At 41.9% G+C, this 19,755-nt stretch overlaps 1 protein-coding gene across 3 annotated transcripts in view; it reads left to right on the forward strand.

The window, feature by feature from the left end:
- Positions 1–12,138, forward strand: part of FRZB (frizzled related protein) — a 19,302-nt gene extending 7,164 nt beyond the window's left edge. The window contains exons 2-7 of one of the 3 annotated variants that reach the window (XM_027887838.1): positions 2,249–2,296; positions 2,700–2,702; positions 6,693–6,758; positions 8,601–8,805; positions 9,035–9,098; positions 11,060–12,138. In XM_027887838.1, coding sequence (XP_027743639.1) covers positions 2,249–2,296; positions 2,700–2,702; positions 6,693–6,758; positions 8,601–8,805; positions 9,035–9,098; positions 11,060–11,170 — 497 coding nt within the window. In that variant the 3' untranslated portion in view covers positions 11,171–12,138. Of the gene's footprint in view, positions 1–2,248; positions 2,297–2,699; positions 2,703–6,689; positions 6,759–8,600; positions 8,806–9,034; positions 9,099–11,059 lie in introns of all 3 variants that reach the window. The other 2 variants (XM_027887839.1, XM_027887840.1) reach the window with 2 other exon arrangements.
- Positions 12,139–19,755: the final 7,617 nt, after the last annotated feature.

The following is a 19,755-nucleotide window of genomic DNA, read 5'->3' on the forward strand; positions in this document are numbered from 1 at the left end:
GCATCACACCCCCTGTGGGCCAGGGAAGGCTGCAAACCCCTCACTGGGCTCTGGTTTATTTTCAGTTGTAATTTCAGTGTGAGTTGGGCTTGGTTGCCTCAAGCACCGTGAAGCCATGACTACTTGCATCAGCCCTTGCTTTAGGAAGGGGGAGTGTACTTCAGGGCTCCTTTTTCCTTCCATGGGTGGAAGATGGTAAGCATTTCATCTGATACTTCCCTTGTCTCCTCTGTGATGAAGAGGCAGAGCCACCTCTCCATGGGTGGTGGCTGGGAGGTTTCTCAGACTTCTGTCTGCACAGGAGCAGATGGGAGGATTATCAGACCAGAGACCTGCACACTCCCTGGGCTTTTACCACATCAGAAGGAATTGTAGATTTAAAGCTGCGACTTGACTAAATAAACAAGACAACAGAGGATTTGCCCTGGAGATAAAGGATTTCTTTTTTATGTGATCATCCTTTTGCTGGCTATTTACAAAAGGACAACCATTCTAATTCCTCTTTCATTGTGTTCTGGAATACAGGAAAGCACTTGATACAGCATAAAATGCATTCTTAGCACTTGAGAGTAGCTCAGGTGAATAATTAAAATAAACTATGTAAGTAAGAATCAGCTTGTATAATTTGACTTGTTGCAAGGCAACACAGAGAAGCCTCAGGGCTGCTGTGGAAATTCCTGATAAGCAAAAACCAAATTGGCTTCATGAAAATGTTGGGTTTATTCTATAAACTAAGATCCTGTGGTAGTTTGGAACTTTCTTTGGAAGAAAATGGATGTGATTTTTTTTTTTTTTATTAGCGACAGGATTTTGGATATACAGGAGCATCTACTCAATCCTTCTGTGATATTTTATGTACCCTTTGCCCTTTACATTGGTTAGAATAATTATTCCTGAAGTCTCAGTTTTTTGAAGTTAATTGTTTTGTGGGAAAATGAGTTGGTTTTCAGTTTTATTCTTGCCCTGACTGTGATTTAGCCATGTGCTTCTTTTATGTTAATGAAATTTCACATTGCTATAAGTAGTATAAATATTCGTTAAGATGAAGACTTTAAAATTTTTTAAAGAAGGATGGCAAAATTAGGTTATTTCAAGTAATATAAATTTTCCTGTAAACAGGCTTTTAAATAACGTATTTACAGAATTTGTGATTAAATAATGGTCCCAATCCCTTAACATTTAATCCACACATCTAAAGCCTTCACCTGTACTGAGGATCATCAGCATCCTGGGCTGTCTCACAGCCAGATCCTTCCAGCTCAGGCTGCAAGATTTTGTTCCATGGTCACGTGTTCGTTTGTCCTGCATTGTAAAAGCAGGGGTGTTGCATCCATGATAATATAAGGTCACAAGAAAGGTGATGTTTGTAGGATACCAGCTTCCAGACTTGGGAAAATAGCATAACTGACTGGGCATGCAACACTGAAGGAAGGCCTTTTCTTTGAAAGCTTGTTTGTTTTTCCATTTGCTGTGCCATTTCAGTGAAGTGTCCTGCCTCTCTCCCAACCCTTGTTCCTCTTGCTTTTATTTTGTCCTTAATTAGCGCAACGTTATATGCATTAACATACTTGTTTTTAATTATTAAGTATATGTATAAACCCATTCGATTGTGTGATTTAATAAACAAGAGGTTTGAAATGATGTGTTTTACTAATATGGGACACATTCCCCTTACGAGGAATGTGTCTGGAAGCAGTTCTTTGGGCATAGTGCCTTTTTTTCCCTCTGTTCCTTATCTGTCCTTCAAAATAATCAGTGTGTTTTTAAACTGAAGGGAAGGGGAAGGCCTTAAACATTTATTTTGGCATTTTCTTCAACGATATGATTGTGGTTGGTTGGTTTGATTTTCTCAGTGACCAAAAAAACAAACAAAAAGTAATTTCTCCTTCATCATTTAATTAAAATGCAAACAGTACATGTACTTTTTGTAGCAGCCCTAAGTTCATGCCATAAATTTCAGTCCTTGTCTAAAACCTGCCAGTGTGTGCACCGGTGGAAATGGAATATTTAATCTGCTTCATCATTTAACATGATGTGCTGGGTTCAGGTGAAATGCAGGTAAAAAAAAATTCGTATCAACTTTTCAAGACTGGCCTGTAGAACATTACACTCTGTTTATTAATGAAGTGCTTAAGTTTTAATAGACTAAATACTAGAGAAAGAGAAAACATTGTAACATGTGTGTAAGGAAATAATGCCATATTGAAAATAGTAATGTTTCTTTACATATTTTATGAATCCATGCCAGATTTCCCTATGGATTCCAATAACGGCAACTGTCGAGGCGCCGGCATCGGTGAGTAAACTTCTAGAAAACTTTATCATAAGCTGGAGTCTTTCAAATACTTTCAGTATTTCATTGAGTAAGAGGGGCACTAAGTGATGTTAAAATACTCTTTCTTGACTAAGAACCCTGCAGGTTGTGCCTTTGCATCCCACGGGCAGGTGGCATTTGGGGCTGGGCAGCCTCAAAGTGTCTGTCAAATCAAGAGGGCTGTGCTGAATTTATTACAAGTTCTGTCCTGAGCAGTGAGAATAGTCATTAAATTGGTTTTCTTTGGGCAAAACCAGTAAGCAAATGGTTTGTTCTGACTTTAGAGTTCGCAAATTAAATTTGGCACTCTTTGTAGATAGTGGCAAAACTCCCTTTAGCCTGAGGAGGTTGAGTGTGAGACCTTTCGAGGCTGGTTTTACTCCAGCAGGTCCCCTGTTGCTCTTTTATTTCTGTTTGGTTTTTACTGGAACTCAGGAAACCCCCCTGAGTGTTATCACCACTCGTAGGCAATGCAAAGCAGCAAAGCCAAGGTCTGTAGCTAATGATTATAGAAATGTGGATTTGTTGCTCAAACCAACCAGTGACTGTAGGTTTCCTTGAAGTTTACTACAATTTTATCAGAAGTTTTCCTCTTAGGCCTTTGTCAAGAAGACGACACTTGGAAACCTGAGGTTGGCAATCATGTCTTTCCCTCTCCAGAGGAGAAGGTTGTTGATGAGCTGTAGTGTGGACTGATGTTCAGTTCATTAACATAAACACCTAAGTGTGGATGTGGAATAGGAAATTAGATATCTACATAAACCTGGATAACTTCAGCATTAATCTGTGGCCAAAATGTAGAAAGGTATTAATAATGCCCCGTTTATAATACAGATTTAAACTGTGATCTGTAGGTGATCATTGCAGTATATTTCCTTTCATAGTGAAAGCAGCTGTGCAGGTGCAAAGTGTTCTTTAAGTAACAGTGCATGTCCTTTAGAAACCCAACTACAATGAGAAAAACTGATGAAAGCAAGTCCCTTAACAAGCTTTGCTTTAAATTGCCTTGAGCATGGGCCATGTCTGACAGACTTGTTAAAGACATTTGTTACTAATGTTAGTGTCTTCATAGTTTTAAGCTGTTTTCAGTTGTGTGGCACTAAGTGTGGATTTCATGCTCAGTAGTGACTGCGCAAAGAGCATAGAGACTTCACTGTGAGTATGAAAGCAGAGCTGTTTGCCTTCAGTGTCACCTCCTATCAGAAATGAGAAACACTTCTGTAGTGCTGCCTGTCCTCAGGGGTGCAGAGGACACGGAGTGCCAGTGAGCGACCCTGCAGTGGAAATGTTTCGGTCATGTTGTCGCTATTGTGATGCTTTTCGACTATTAAAGCAAAACCAGACCCCAAAAATCCCATCCAGAAATAGAGTGAAAATGCCCAGAAGAAATTGCTGATGGAGAGGAAGGGGAATATCTTTATCACTTCTTTCCACTGTACAAACAGGATTCCTGGTTCAGCGTGCTACACCTCTTTGAACTGACAAACACAGTTTGACCACCTAAGAGGCTGTGCTTTGTAATAGCTTTATTTATATGTTCACTAAAGTAAATTTGTAATTTTGCCATTGTAAACAGAGCCTTTTTTTTTGTTTGTTTTGCAAGTAGCAAACTGATGCGTTTTCAAAAAACTCCCTTTCCCAGCTCTGTGGTTTCTGGAGCTTATTGCATGTGCTGCTGTGCATGGTGGCACCTTTTATCTCTGGCAAAACATTCCCTCTAAGTCTGCATGGGTTTTTTTGGGAGGTGGAGCTTTTTTTACCTCTCTTGGCAGTAAACTACATTGTTTTCTGCTTCATCAGATGCTTTTCAAGTCCCCTAGAAATTTTTCCCGAGTGCTTCTTTTTTTATCCTTCATTTATCAGGGAAGCATTTGCCAGGTTTGGTTGCTTGTATTGGTCAGTATTCCAGGCAGGTTTGTGGTTGTGCATGCACATATGTGTTTAAGATGACAAAAATGTTTCTTGGTAGCAATCCACGGGGAAAAACATTTTGCTGTGTAGTCCACTCCTTTTGGCACTTACAGGAAAAAAGTTTTCAATGATGCAGACTTTGAGCTGTTCTTGGTCGTGTCTTGACTGGTTAAAAAGAACGTTTAATGGCACCCAGCTGAAATCAGTCAGAACTGGTGTGAGCCACTGCTGCCTGTCTCTGCTTGGGATAACACTTGTGATCCCAGAGCTCTCCTGGTAGTTCTGGCAGCTTCAGAGGAGGCCATCAGGTAGGATGGGACTTTCCCTCAGAGTCAGGGGATGCAGTACATTTTCATAGCCACCTTTTGTGGGTGTTTCCACTCTCTGGGGAGAGCTCAGTGTTGCCAGAAACGTCCATCAATCAAATATACGTTCTCAAATACTCCCGTTTGGCTTCCTTGGAAAGTCATTGTGCCAGGAATTGGGAGAGAGGAGTTGGTTCTGGCTGCACCTCTGACTTTATAACTGACCTTGGCAAATTACTTTTGTGTTTGTTAGTTTCTGTATCTCTAAACAGTAATTGGGAATACTGCAGCATTTTGTAAAGTGTAAATTTTTGAAGTGTAAATTTAAAAACCACTAGGGTGACTAGGAAGTATTTTTCAGCAAGAATATGGGCAGGTCTATAATTTGTTTCTAGAACAAGACTAATAAAATATATTCTCAAATTAATGCAATAATCCGATACTGAGGGAAATGTGAGGCTGTGTATTCTTTTCTCATAATTTAATCTATTTTATTCTACTTAGAGAGCAAAATATGTAGAGCAGGAGAACATTACAGTGTACGACTTGTTGGACTTCAGTGCTGAGGTGCACATGTGAGTGTGGGCCATAGGAGCACATCTTTTATTCTGTGTTTCAAGGCAGCTTAAAAATGAGCCATAATTTGGCCTACAGTATGCACGAGCTCCCAGAGGCAGAAAGGAAGCCAAAAATCACTTCCCTTCTCTGCCTTTGTTATTCTAACACAGTCTCATACAAAAGCTTAAGTCTGTAGGACTCATATATAGATTCCTGAGGATGTGTTGGGAATTTAAGGAAACAATATACTTTTCTTTTGAAATGTTTTCCTCTCTCCTGTGGGTTTTTTTTTTTTTTGTATTTTCACCTACAAAAATTTTTTCAATAGAAAATAAATAATAATTTGAGAAGTGTGTAACTGTATGATTCCATCTTTTTTTTTTTTTTAATGTGCAGGAATCTTATGTAGCAAATAGAAGTTCTTTTTCAGACTCACCATGTTGGATTTAACTGAATCGCTGGCTTATATGCCTTGATATTTAGAGTGATGGTGTATAGAAATAAGCTGCATTAAGTCTCCTTCCATTTAAATGCCAAATCAAATGTCAAAATAGATGACCACATGTATGCAAGTACTGGGACCTGCTGTTTGAAATGCCTCCCCTAAACCCCACTTAAACACTAGTGTGAAATAAGTCAATATTTGCCTTAGAACACCCAGCCATGAAATGCCGGGGGTGTTAATGAACGTGTGGCTCTGGAGCCTCAGCGTTAGCACTCCCTGGGCACCGATGAAAACGTTCTTTCCTCCGTTACAGTTCCAGCTGTCTGGCAGCTGCACCGCTGGAAACGCTGCTCTGACAGTGCTCACTTGTGCTGTCTATCGAAGGCCATCGTCCTTACGGCCACGAGGGCTGAGAATTTCAATGTTTCAAGCATACCTGGGGTCCTGGGTCAGAATAAAATGGTGCACAATTTACACAGTTCCTTATGGTGAATCGGACAGGGCTCTGAGCAACCTGACCTAGCTGAAGGTGTCCCTGCTCGTTGCAAGGGGAGTTGGACTAGATGGCCTATAAAGGTCCCTTCCAACACAAACTGTTCTATGATTCTGTGAATGCCTGCTGGCCACAGTATCCCAGTGTGCTAAACCAACCAGAGATAGAGTCTCCAAGCAAAAATTAAGTCGTGCCCTGTCACTGTATTTTCTTGCCATGTCTCTGTTATGGCCTGTGTGAAAAAAGGTGCAGAAAGGAGGGCATTCCCTAAGTCTAGTACAGAAGAGAGAACAGGATTGCAAGGATATGGAATTGCAGCACTGGCAGCACAGGAGACACCAAGATAGAACCTTGAATTGGCTTGAAGAGGGGGATTTTGTCACTTCGGACTTTAGGTCCTTGTGTCTTTGTTGCTGTGTTGTTGTTTGGGTTTGTTTTTTTTTTTAAATTTCAACATGTTGGGTTTTCTTCCAGAAACCTTTAAGGTCTCATGGATACTTCTGCTTCTCCCAGCAGAACAGACCAGACCCTGTGGCTTTTACCGTTTCACTGTAATAAGCAAATGGATTCAGTGAAATTTTTGTTAGGTGTGAGCTTGAGGTTTGGGGAGGATTGTCACTAAACACACACCCTTTTCTTTCTAAACCAAGCTCTCTGTTCCCATAGACCGCTGCAAGTGCAAGCCTGTCAAAGCCACCCAGAAGACCTACCTACGCAACAACTACAACTACGGTGAGAGCAGCTGCATGGCCAGCACCCAGCTTTCGTAAGGGAAAAATTTCGGTAAAAAAGCCCGAGTTCCAAATTGCTGATGGACAATCCAGTGCTACTTATTACAGGAGGAAGATGTGGCCCGCAACGTTTCCAAATTAGAGGGATGGAGGGGATTAGCTTAATGTGTTAGTGCAAGAGTGTCTCTGTTATCTCAGTATCAGCGCAGATATTTGAGGTTCAGGCACTTTTTGAGTGTGAAAAGTGATGTGACCAAAATGACATTGTGGGCTGCTGTGTCTGAACTGCCTCTGGGATTTCCAGCTCCAATGTTCTCAGCTTTTGCACATGTTCATGTTATGTCTTCCCTTGTCCAGACTGTCCCAGTCTTCAGGCATATCACAGGTCCAGGCTGCCACTTTTCTTCATTCAGATTGTTTCAAGCAAATTAGGCTGGTGAAGCCAGTGAATATTATCCCAGGAACTGAACAGTTGGGCCCTTCCTTTTTCTCATTAATCTTATGAAGAGCCTTAGGGTCAGTGAACTTAAAGGCTTTATTTAAATGGTATCAATTGCATAATATTTATTAAGGTACTGCATTTATAAAACTATTGTCAGACAAGCTTCTTTTAAAAATAGTTGCTGTTAAAAGCTAAAAAAATAACTGTATTTAAACATCGCTGTTATTTTTTAGGTGACTGGTCAGTTGAGTATTGTTTTAGTGGATTTGTTTGGAAAAAAATTGCAGAGTGACTATCCTCTAGAGGTACCTGCACATGGCAGAGTCTCCAGCACGTGGCTGCCCATCTTCTCAAGCTTTTGAAATTGAAGAGGTTTCAAAATGCGCTTGAAATTACTCCAAACTAAAGCAAGGTTTTGTTTTGACATCTTGAAGGAGTGGATCATTTGGGGTAAATTGTGCATATTAAATGTACAAGTTAGTGTTTGTTGGCAACTGTATTTATTGTGCCTGCAGTACCTGCTGGTTGGTGGTTGTTATGGGCAACACATGTGAAGAGAGGAGATGTGTAAATCTCTGGTTTTCTTTGTTCTACATTACCTTTCTCACACAGGGTAGATGATGTTTGGAATCTGGGGAACCTGCTATTCATAGAGGAAAGTAGTGTTTGTACCCTGTAAATGATGTGTCATTCTCTGGAGCACGAGCTCTGGGTTGGCTTTGCCTTTGCATGTGGTATCAGTTCACTGGTCACCATGAGAGAAACGAAAAGCTTTGCCTTTGAGAAGCAACCTTCCATCCTGTACAACTTAAAAAGAAGGGGTGAAGGAGGAAACAGTTAGTTAGGTCATCAGGTCAAGATCAGGAGCATTTGGAGTTCATAAAGAGCAGAGCAGATTGGTGCTGGGTCAAAGGTAAGGGCCTGTAATCCAGCCAGAGTAGTGATATGAGAAGTTCTAATGCACATTCACTTTCTGTGAAAGGTTCAGAATGATAGGTTAAGTTTGGTCATCTGTACTACAATTAGTCAAGGAGGGATCGGTTAACAGCTCAAGGGAGAAGGAGAGTGTACAAAGAATGGATTAAACATATTTATTGTGGCTAGGGAGGAGAAGAAAGGATGCTAAAGTCAGAGCCCAGCTTAAACAGGACATAAAGCCAACTGGTACGTAATTCTTGCTCCTGACCGTGCCATTAAGAGATAACACTGAGCTACCTGGAACCCTCTGGTGGAGAGTGAAGTAATGAAGGGAAGAGACGGGGGCAGGGACGCTGCTGGAGTTCAGCTAAGCTTCTGTTAATGGACCGTGCTAAAGACTAATCCCAGGGGCACCAGGAACGGCTTGGGGGTGACCTGCAGTATTTGCTGCTCCTAACGACACGCTTTGTGACTTTTTCTCAGTCATTCGGGCTAAAGTGAAGGAGGTGAAGACTAAATGTCACGACGTCACTGTGGTAGTGGAAGTAAAGGAGATCCTGAAATCTTCCCTGGTGAACATCCCAAAGGACACTGTAAACCTCCACACGAACTCTGGGTGCCTGTGCCCACCTCTCAGTGCCAATGAAGAGTACATCATTATGGGCTACGAGGACGAGGAGCGCTCCAGGTAACTCCGCTTCACTGGCCTTGGAGCGCGTCTGTTGTCATTTGTTCCCCTGTTGTGAAGCTGAACTTCAGAGCCACAAGGAAAGAAAAACTTGGAGTGGCTGTGTGAATGAACATCTCCTTCACGGTGTTTGGGGGTCAAGGCTCTCTGCGGGCACGGGGATCTTAGTCCTGCTTGTGCTGGGTTGCACAGCCCACTGGTGGAGTAACTGGTTGTCTGTGTTGTGTAGGTTACTCCTGGTGGAAGGCTCCATAGCTGAGAAGTGGAAGGATCGTCTCGGTAAAAAAGTGAAGGTAAGGAAACACCTCCCCAAAAGTCAAATGTTGCAGGTGCCATGAGACATCTACCTACTCTTTTCAAAATTAACGAAGAAAATGTGCTGTCTCCAGTTAATTAATACCATATATAAAAAACAAACTTGCTGTGTTTTTTGCTATATTGCATAGAAATGCATGATGAATAAACAGAAGGGATACATTGAATTACCCCAAAGCCCCCTAGCTTAGCAGCAATCAAAACCTCTGTCTCAAAAAAGCGATCAGAAGGAGTGTTTTAACTCCATAGGCAAGCTGTGTGTTCCACAGCACAAAATGCCTGCTTAATTGGGGTGACAGTAGTTAAAGAAAAAAAACAGAGGGCTTTACAAATGTTTTCCAGACTAAGGCAGGATTATACTTTCCAGATTTAGTGTTCTTTAAATACAGTTCCCTTACCAAATTGTGTGGATTAGCAGTTGTTTTAAATTCACCTTCCTGGCCTAGCTGAAGGAGGTGAGTGACAGGGAAGTCATGTCATAGTGAATTGGATGCAGTGAGCTCAAATGCAAGTGAAGTATTATCAAATCCTACAGTGGTTTGGGTTGGAAGGGGCCCTAAAGATTCTCTCATTTCACTGCCCTTTCATGGATGGGGACACCTTCCAGTAGCCCAGGTTGTGCAGAGCTCCATCCAACCTGGCCTTGAACACTTCCAGGGGTGGGATGGCCACAGTGTCTCTGGGCAACCTGTGCCAGGGTCTCACCACCTTCACAGGGAAGAATTTCTTCCTAATACTGTCAGTGTGAAGCCATTCCCTCTTTTCCTGTCACTGCAAGCTCTTGTCAGAAGTCCCTCTCCAGCTCTCTTGTAGCCTGTTTAGGTACTGGAAGGTGCTCTGAGGTCTCCATGGAACCTTCTCCAGGCTGAACAACCCTAATTCTATATGAAAACACATTCTGTTGTTTCCTAATTTACACATTTTCTGATGCCTTCCAAGTTCTGGATGAGCTGCCATTTTATGTTTAATGAGCTGCAAAGTATCAGTGGTTGTGACAACCTTAGGAATGTCACCCTACAGAGAATTTTCTTATTTTGCCACAATTTCTCAGCTGTTGATTTGCCATAATGGTTGTGTCTGTGCAAACCAGTCTTCTCTTCCACCGAGCACTTTCTTCAGCAGTGTAGTGGTCACTGGCAGGAAAATACTGTTGTGATTATAAATGCGAGATTTTCGGTGCAATTTGTCGCATTCGTGGAGATTACAGGAGGGAAAAGATATGAGGATCTTATTCCAAGTTGTTGTTTGATTTGGCAGAACCCTATGAAATCCAGTGCCACAGAGAAAATGCCTTGTTACCACTGTGGGCTGACTTCTCCTCAGTTCCAGTTCTTGGGCTTTTTTAGGGGGGAACTCACTTATTTTCTCACTTATTTCCTTGTTGTTTGCAACCTGTTGGCTCTGCCCTCGTGCCCAGCTTGGGGTTTCTAAGGTCCCTGCCACATCACCGCCCATTTTTCATTATCATCTCCATTCCCAAGAACATCACCACTTACACCAACTATATTTATTATGCCTTTTTTTTTTTTTTTTAACTGTGGTTGCTATTACCTACACAAAAGTAAAAAGAAAGAAATAATAAATAATTAACAAAAATCACTAGACTGCTTTTTCATCCTGCTTCTCCCAAAGACTGCACTGGTAGCTTTGTTTAAATTTTATTATTTCGAAGGTAGGTCCCCTTTGTGCTGAAGGCATTGTGCCTTGTGTCAGCCCCTTCGTTCACAGAGGCTCCAGGAAAGCCAGGAAATGGTTTTGCTGTTTAAAGTGACTTTTCTCAGTAACCTCTCATTCCACCCCGAGCCCCACGCAGGGCGATGTGATGGAAACAGCAGCGGCTTTTCCCCTTCTGCTGCTGTTTGTGAGCTGTGCTTGTTTTACAGACAACTTATTTCCTCTGTGATCTCTCTTGTGATGTCTTTTGCCATTTGATCCGCAGCGCTGGGATCAGAAACTCCGCCACCTTGGGAAGGGGAAGGCAGAGCCCGGACACAGTGACTCGGCCCCGAAGCCCGGCAGAGCCAGCAGTGCCCGGCAAACACGCAGTTAGACGGGGGGTGCTGGACGGTGACACGCAGGGGACTCTCTTCCAAGACTTCACTGCTGGAGCAGCAAGGAGAAATTGCACTATTGCACGTTATATTCTATTGTTTACTGCAAAATAATGTTTTAGCTTATATTAGTTTTTATTCTCCCTCTTGTTTTCTGCCTTTTTTTTTTTTTTTTTTTTTTTTTTGGATGTGTGAAAGCTCTGGAAATATTTTTTTTTTCTGTTACTAAGGACTTTAGAAAACTGCCCTTATGAGATGGAGAAAGACAAGGACATGTTACATTTAGCTTTTTATCTCCTAAATCCTTCTTAGGGAGAAAATTCTGATGCAAGGAATGAGATCTGGCAAAGACCATCGCTCAAGTCATGACTCACACTGGCTTCCCCCACTCACCCTTTCCTGGTCACTGTTTGCTGAAACTTACTGTGTTGGGGGTAGGTTGTTATCTGGTTTTAAGGGCATAATTTTTTATTCTGAAACATAATTCTGAAATATATAAACAAACTGTGTTAAGAGAACTGTTTTAATCAGTACAACTTTGTTAAGTTTTCTTCTAAATAAACCACTGTGTAAGCCAAAGTCTAACTTAAAATATTTCCTGCAACAAACACGGTGTGCATGGACACAGGGGACCTGGGTTTTCCCGTGCTCTGGAACTTGCAGGAAAGGTTGACTAGTTCTGTGACCATAATTTATAATATGCTTCTTGTCTTATAATGGCAGTTTTTTCCCCCTTTTGTTTTCTCAGCTGTAGGAGTAGACAGAGTTACCAGGCCTGGTTCTCATGCAGGTCTGCACTTTATCAGTTTGATTTTGTTGGTGTTATTCTTAAATCCCTGCCTACATAAACAAGTGTTCAATGCTCAGTAACATATGTCCAATAAAAGAATTGAAGTTGCCAACACAGATCTTACCTGACGTCTGAACCAACATCATAATTTTTATATTGCTCTTGAAAATATAAAAAGTGAAAAAAAAATTCATTTTTGGGCTTTAATAGAATTCTTTGCAGATAGTGCCAACTTATCTGAAATTATCTTCTGATTTCCTATTCTCCCGTGCTTAAAAGAAACTAAAATGGGGTAAATCAAAGAATAGTCCTCTTTGCTGTAGTCTGCAGAGGGGAGCTGACTCTATTTAAAGTGCAAATGGCTATTGTTTTCTAGCTGTCAGTGTTGTCTTTAGTAGATTAGGGCTCCCTTTCAGTAAGAAAAGAGTGTTGAAAATATGATGATGATAAGTAAGCACAGAAATATTTGGCAATATTTATAATAATGCTGTTTTAAGATTTCACTTAACGATCAGAGGTCGCAGGACAAGTTTTCCATTGCACTGGATGCCAAGCAAGTTGCAATGTAGGACAGTTTACTGCAACACTCAGACTTTTATTTTTAATTAAAAATAAAGGAGTAATTTAGGGAAAAGATTCTCTCTGTGAGCTGGAAGCAGGATATTAATCCTCCAGCCAGTTCAGTATTTGCTCAGAATCACACAGATCACAGAATCGTTTAGGTTGGAAAAGACCTGCAAGATCATCAAGTCCAACCTTCGACTGATCTCCATCTTGTCAAACTAGACTGGAGCACTAAGTGCCAGCTCCAGGCTTTTCTTCAACACCTCCAGGGATGGTGATTCCAACAAGCATTTCTGCTGAGCTGGCAAGTAACTGAACAGCTTGTTAAATTGTGAATAGCTTGTTTAATAATGTTAAAAACTCATTATTTACCCCAAAGCACCCCCTGAAGTCACATAGATCAGTGCTGGAACTGCAGGGTCTGCAGCCACCACTGACCCCATCGTGTTCTCTTACAGAGAGAATGATGGAACCATAACACTCTTTAAGATGTAGCAAATCCCCAGGCAGTTGAGAGTTTATCCTTTTCCAGCCACCACTTCTGAAGGAGAGATCTCTCATAGCATCTCTCCACCTTTATTTAATCCGCTGGCAAACCCAACACTGACATTACTCCAAAAATTCCTGGAGCAGAGCACGCTGCTGCACTCTAACCTCGGTGATAATAAAATGAGCATCATTTGTAACAGTCACACATATCATGATGTTAGTTTGAAAATATTTCCGACATTGTAAGCCACTGGATTGCTGTTTTTCCAGAGGTATATGCATTTTTCATTAACACATGAAAAACAAGGGCAGTATGATGGGCTTCTCAGAAGAGGCAGGAGGCATTTTTCACAATCCCTTAATTAACTCAGGAGCCTAAAGGGCCTTCTTGCATGTTCCGACACTGCTTTTGTCCCATCACGGTGCTTTCGGTGTCAGAACCTCTGTGGCTTGTGCCCATACAAACTACAAACGATACCCAGGGATCAGTGACAGACAGATTGCATAAGATCAATTATTTCAACAATTTTTAGCACTATCTGCCCCTCATCTGTTCTGTCTTGTGGCCTAGGGCACACTGAAATGCTTTGTTACTCTAAAGCTGCATTTGCTGCTTTAACACATCTGTGAGCGCTTTGTGACAAGCCAGACCACTCCTGCTGATTTAAATGACATTATTTAAATTATGATCTTATAAGTTTAATGTAGTTGTATATTATTTTCTTGCTTTTTCTCCAGGAAATCCTTTTCTACCCTCTTTTGTGTGTATTTTTCACGTGACCCTAGATTAAACCTTCACAAATGCACTATATAGCATGTTCTGCATGAGCACGCAACCCTCAGGACAGTATTCTCAAACATGTCCTCTTGGAATGTGATGTTGCCTCAACTGGTAATGCTTTTTGTTCCTCCACTTTTATTAGTTTGCAAAGACACAAAGTCAAATAGGTTCCTAAAGTCTGTGTTGTCCAGAATCATTCTCCCTCAGCTGCAAAGGATATATGTCGGCCATGAGGTTGGTCTGACGCAAGAGCCCCCAGGAACCATCCTACGGGTTCAGCAATGGGAAAGCACAGTGTAAGGGGCAAAAAACCCAAAACCAAAGGATTTTAAAACTGAAGTTTAACGGTTTGCTGAAGGGGATGTGCAGCCAGGCTGCTCTCCTGGCTGAGCCCTGGGCCCGGCACTGGTTCCACTCCCCGTGCCCTCAGGGCGCCATTTTACCTCATTTTACCTCAGCATGGCGGGGCCGGTCAGTCTTGTCTCTGTCCTGCTCCTGGCACTCAGGGAGCGGGAGGAGCTCTTGCCCACATCCTCAGGGAACGCCACAATGTGACAGAGCTGTGACAGGGCCCCTCAGCCCTCCTGAGGGGATCCACAGGGCCCTGCTGCCATTGCCTGCTGTGTGCAGGGCACCCACTGCACGGGCTGGCTTAGAGCTGCGTAAGGACTTCCACAGAAGAAGCTGAATCAGAAGAGGAAGAATGATTTTAACAACAAAGCTGTTCCCATTTGAAGACAATGCTGTGGTGTATTTTGGGCATTGGAGCTTGATACTTCCAGTTCATGCTGTTACCCGTTTCCTGTGTTTCCCAGCTACCCTGCCAGCTCACAGGTGGTCACGGTAGGTACAGCAAGGTGAGCATCATCACTGAAGCAACAAGTCCTATGAAGCCCACTGACAATCCTGTTTAATTATTGGGCTTTGGACTTGCTTCATTTCAGAACTACTTCGTTTGGAGGCAGCACTGAAATCCTGTAAAAGAAAGCCAAACAGGGCAGCATGTGACAGGCAGGTTGTTAATGGTGTGCACCACGGTGATTTTACTGGGTGATGCACATACCTATGCATGCACATGTATCCAAGTGTCAAGGGGCAGATAGAAGCATTGATTAAAACCATGCCTTTCCCACAGCTGGGTTAGATTAGTCCAGAGAGAAAATATGCAGCTTAAAATCTCTGTGGATAATTAGCCTGACATGTTGCTTATCAGAAGGCACCCTTTCCTGGTGCAGCTTGGCAGATGAGGAGACAGGAGGAATAAACACCAAAGTTGCCTATTTGCAAGCAATGTCTCTGGTTTCTGACAGGGGTTGACTCATGGCTTTAATAAATCTCTGGACACGTTAGCAATGGCATGAAAATAACAGAGCTTGATTTCAGCCTCAGAATTATCATTTGTGTATATACTTCCTTCTGCTGAAACCAATAATTATCAGAGTCTGTAGGGTGAGAACAACTTTCAGATGATGCCAATGAGAAGAGCACAGTTTGGTTGATCAGGGTTACAGGGCAGGGGATAGTGCCAGTAGCAGCAGGCAACTGGGGGGGCTCCTGCTTTCAGAAAGCCTCTGTTTGGAGGAAAATGCAAAATTAGGATGCTCGGGGTGTGGCAGTGGTTGGTGGTGTGTCAGCATTTTAAAGACAGGGTAAGATATCAAACAGACATAAGGACTCAACTGAAATCAGGATTTGCCTTTTTTATGATGTTCTAGCGCATTGAGTCTGAGAGAAGTATCAGTCAAGCTTAATATCAAAGATGGGATGAACTATGTCTGCTCTGGGCAAATCCAGTGCTGCTGGGAAGTGCTGTGAGGGTCCCCAGACAAGGCAGTGCCCTTGTCTGCTTCTGCTGAACACTGCTGCTGTTCCATGAGATGCCAAAATCCATACCTTGAAGGGTTTGTGTACTGTAAATTAGGCAGGTAAGTCAATGGGATAGTAAGAATGAATGAACAAATGAACATTATGTGTTATGGAAGTAATGCAGTTGGCAATGCTTAAATCCAGCTGTGCAGGAGGGATTTTCTTGCTGCTGTTGCTTGTATTCCCTCACATGAAATAACCCCAATCCTACACCAGCTGGTTGTGTCTGCTCATAATGTATCTACTTCTGGAATTCTCCCCCTCTGTGGTGAGAGCTGTGCCCAGTGTTAAAGGGTCTGTGTGTGAGCACCAGAGCCAGGCCACCTTAACAGGGCGAATTGCAGGCTTTGCTCTAATTTGAGGGTTCTGCTTGCTTTTGTGACTGTGGCTATGAAGTTCTGAATCAAATATGTTGTATTTGCACTTGAAAAATGGTGCTTGTACCCTTTTCAGGGCCAAGCCACTGCTTGGGGTAGGGGTCTGCAGGTTGGTAATGCAAGGAAAAGTTCTGCTTGGAGCAGAAGGTATTTCCTAGAGTATAAACAGATCTCCCCAACTACCCTCATCTTCAGAGCACTGAAGAGCAACTTCCTTCTGGCTCTTTAAAAAAAGCCCCTCTATCTGCCCTACTCTGAGTGCAAACACTGATTTGTCAGCAAATGTCCTGTGAAACCTTCAAGTGTACCCTGAGCAACTTTCAAAGCCAGCTCTGCATTAACATAGGCCAACAAAATCACAATGCACTCCTGGTTTTAGCTCTGCACTGATTATTGGGGTGTTTTAGCTGCTGTTGGGACAGTAGATCTTGGTTTCCAGATGGTTTTTTGAGTGGGAATCTTGGGAATAATGTCAAGTTTTCTGTTAGGAACATGTGGATGGGAGAGGGTTGTGCAGGAAGTTTTCACACAGGAGCTGGCTGTTAGTAGCTCATTGGTTGTGTAAGGCTTATTGTAAGAGCAAGGGTGACTCTTAAGCTGCAGGGTGGAAAGAAGGATGTTAATTTAACATGAATTAATTGAAATAAAAGAAATAAAAGAAAATTGAAATAAAATTGAAATAAAATTGAAATAAAAGAAAACCGAATATTTTTTAAGGTGCGGTATAGGGGACAAAGTTGAGGCTGGCTGTGCAATGAAACTGGTGCAGAAAATCAATGCCAAGTAGTCCAAGGAAGATGATGTCTACCTGGTGTGTTTGCCAGCATCTCAGGTGACTATAAGCTTGAACTTCAAAAAAATCCAAGGCAATTTGAAATAATTGTGAAAAAATGTTGGTCTTGGGTCATAGATTTAACTGAACAGTAAAAAATTCTTTTCTCCTTCCAGAGAAAACTTGAGTGAAAGTGGACCAACAGGGATAGGTAGCATAGAAATTGATAAATTAATGTGAGGATTTCTTTTGGGAATTAATGGGCATTAAATTCCCTAAAATGGTTGGCATTATCCCACCACAACTGGGACCAACACTCACGTTACTCAGGTGAGTCTCAGTCCAGGGTCTAAAGGAGCTAAATAGATACCAGGAGCTCTTATTATGACCACAGATTAGTTTATAATTGCTGCCTGTTACATTTTGAAGTGGTACATCCCAGTGACAGGAGAAATAAGTTGGCAGGACTGTGATAAAATATTGTTGGGTAAGGTAAAGTGGGTAAGGAACCAAGTTAAAACTGATGGTAATGATGGTTTTGGGTAAAACTGAAAAACTTTAACTTCACATTTATGCCTATAAAGGCCAAAAAAACCAGAAAACTTTAGTCCATAGGCTCTTAAAAATTCAGAGCAGAGTAGGAAAGGATAATGTGAAGAAGTTAGGAATGCCTTAGATATTTCTTGGGTGAGCCTTGGTGCCCAGAGCTGAGAATTTCATTTTACCTGCTTGATGCAAAGCATCAATAACATTCATTATTTAGTGACAGAGAGGGGACAATACAAGGTTTCCAATTTTATCCAGAGCCACTCTGTTTGTTTTTCTCAGGATGCCAAATGCCTGTGCTGCAGATCACGAGCTTGATATTCTTGGAATATTGGGGTTGAGTTTTCCAGTACATCATTCCCAGTACAAGTTTTTTTAATGCTGTGCTCCATTTTTATTCTGGGGGGGTTGGTGGGTTTTTGGTTGGTTGGTTTGGTTGGTTTTCAATCAAGTTGGCCATACTGAGAATATTCTGACTCTCAGATGTACAGAAAGGACACAGGTTTCTCCTTCCGTAACTACCAGAAACATTCATGGATTCTGCCCACTCAGAATTTTTCAACAGGATACATAAAAGAAATGCAACTTTTTAAACAAACTGAGTAATTTATTGTTTAAGAATGCATTTAAACTATTTATTCTGTGTTGTGTTCTCTTCAGAGGAGAAATAAACATATAAACCAGAAGTATATCCCATTTTTTAGAGGCTTATGAGATGCTGTTTATCTCGCTTCTTTTAATTATATTTTGAAAGATTACTAGGGCCTGGATGGAACTTGTGCAGAGGCTCTCCCTGACTCAAAGTGCTTTGAAAATCAGTTGGTCTTTGTGGCTGTAGCACATCAGGTTGATGGGAGAGCACTTGTTAAGAAAACAAATCACAGAGATTAAAAATATGCTAACTATGCGTTCCCAAATGACCTCATTAAAAGTTCTGCCCTTTCCATACAAGGGGAAGACTGTGGGTTATGCTGTGAATTACAGGCTTAGTTGGGAGGCAAATTTCTCCTTTTCCCTGATTTTTCAAGGAGAATGCCTAGCTTTGTGGTTCCTTGCACACAGCTGAAGGGCTGCCTGTTCCTGCATGTGTGAGTCATCCTCTGGAGGAGATGTCAGAGCCCTATTATTTGAGTAACTGGGTGGGAGTGCAGCCAGATCATCCTGCTCGAGTCATCCAGACAGCAATATTTCATCAGCCCTACGGACTTCTGGCTCATGACATGCAGGGCTTGGGAGAGGTAGAGAAGGGAGAAAAAAACCCCCAAGTTGAATGCTCTTCCCCCACCTTGGCCCTGCTGTAGGAGCAGTGCTCCAGAGAGGTTTTTCCCTGCCTTACTGTTTGTCATGGGAATAAAAGTTGTCCCAGCGCTGAGGGGGGATTTTTGTAGGCTTGAAGAAATTTATTGGCTAACAGAAATGTTTCCTGCCATTGTAACATTTCTGATACATTAGTGCTGGGGACGGAGCAAACCACAAAAATACTCTTTCTTAATGGAATTATGAGTCCAGTAGCATTGACTAGTGTTAAAGACCAACACTACAAAAATATAGTTGTGTCTTTTTAAACTAGAGGTTCATTTTTTAATTTCTGTTGTTGTTGTCATTACATTTGTGTAAGAAATGAGTTAACACTTCGAATTTCACTTCCTTGGTTTGACCACAAGAGCAGGACTTGACTGGAAGCCAAGGATTTTTAAGCAGTTCCATGAGTTGGGAAGTTCCAAACCCAAAAAGCTTCTCATTCTTCATTCCCTTCATTCTTTTTAAAATAATGCAGATATGTTCCCACTGGCAGCTTGTAAACAGCACAGAAACCTCACTCTTGGGAATCAAAATAGGGTGAGTTCAGAAATTTGCAGACACATTGCCATACAAAAAGCGTTTTCTTTTACAAACTGCTCTACTAGGTAGGCTTGGAGAGGTTTCTGGAATGGCAGTTCTGACCTCTTTTATGCTTAATGATCCTGTTACTTAGTTTAGTAAGAGTGTTCAGGTGATGGTGTCCAAACAGAGAGGCAGGAACTATCCTGCTGGGGCATGAGAAGATCTGGGGTGATTTGGGCTTGTTTCCTTGCAGGAAATGGGGTCTGTAAAGGAATAAGTGCTAGCACTTAGTTCATCTTCTAAGGAAGTAAAGCCTGCAAGAAACCAAGATTTGTAGATGTATCGGATATCTATCACCCTCCAACCAAGACTCTACATCTCCTTTGCTCCAGGCAGTGCTGGAGAGGGAGGATGGAGCAAACTGGTTGCTTTCTGATAGCATCTGGTCAATTCTTTTTCTCCTTTGGTTCTTTTTGTCATTCTTAGTGAAATTCTACTATTTAATTTTCGCTACATTTAATTTTGTAGCGAAACCCTTAAGATTGCAAAAATCTGTTGGAGGAAACATGAGAGTA

The sequence above is a fragment of the Empidonax traillii genome, unplaced genomic scaffold (assembly GCF_003031625.1).
Source record: "Empidonax traillii isolate 1590-97213 ecotype Southwest subspecies unplaced genomic scaffold, ASM303162v1 scaffold223:size1722714, whole genome shotgun sequence".
Taxonomy (NCBI): Eukaryota; Metazoa; Chordata; class Aves; order Passeriformes; family Tyrannidae; genus Empidonax; species Empidonax traillii.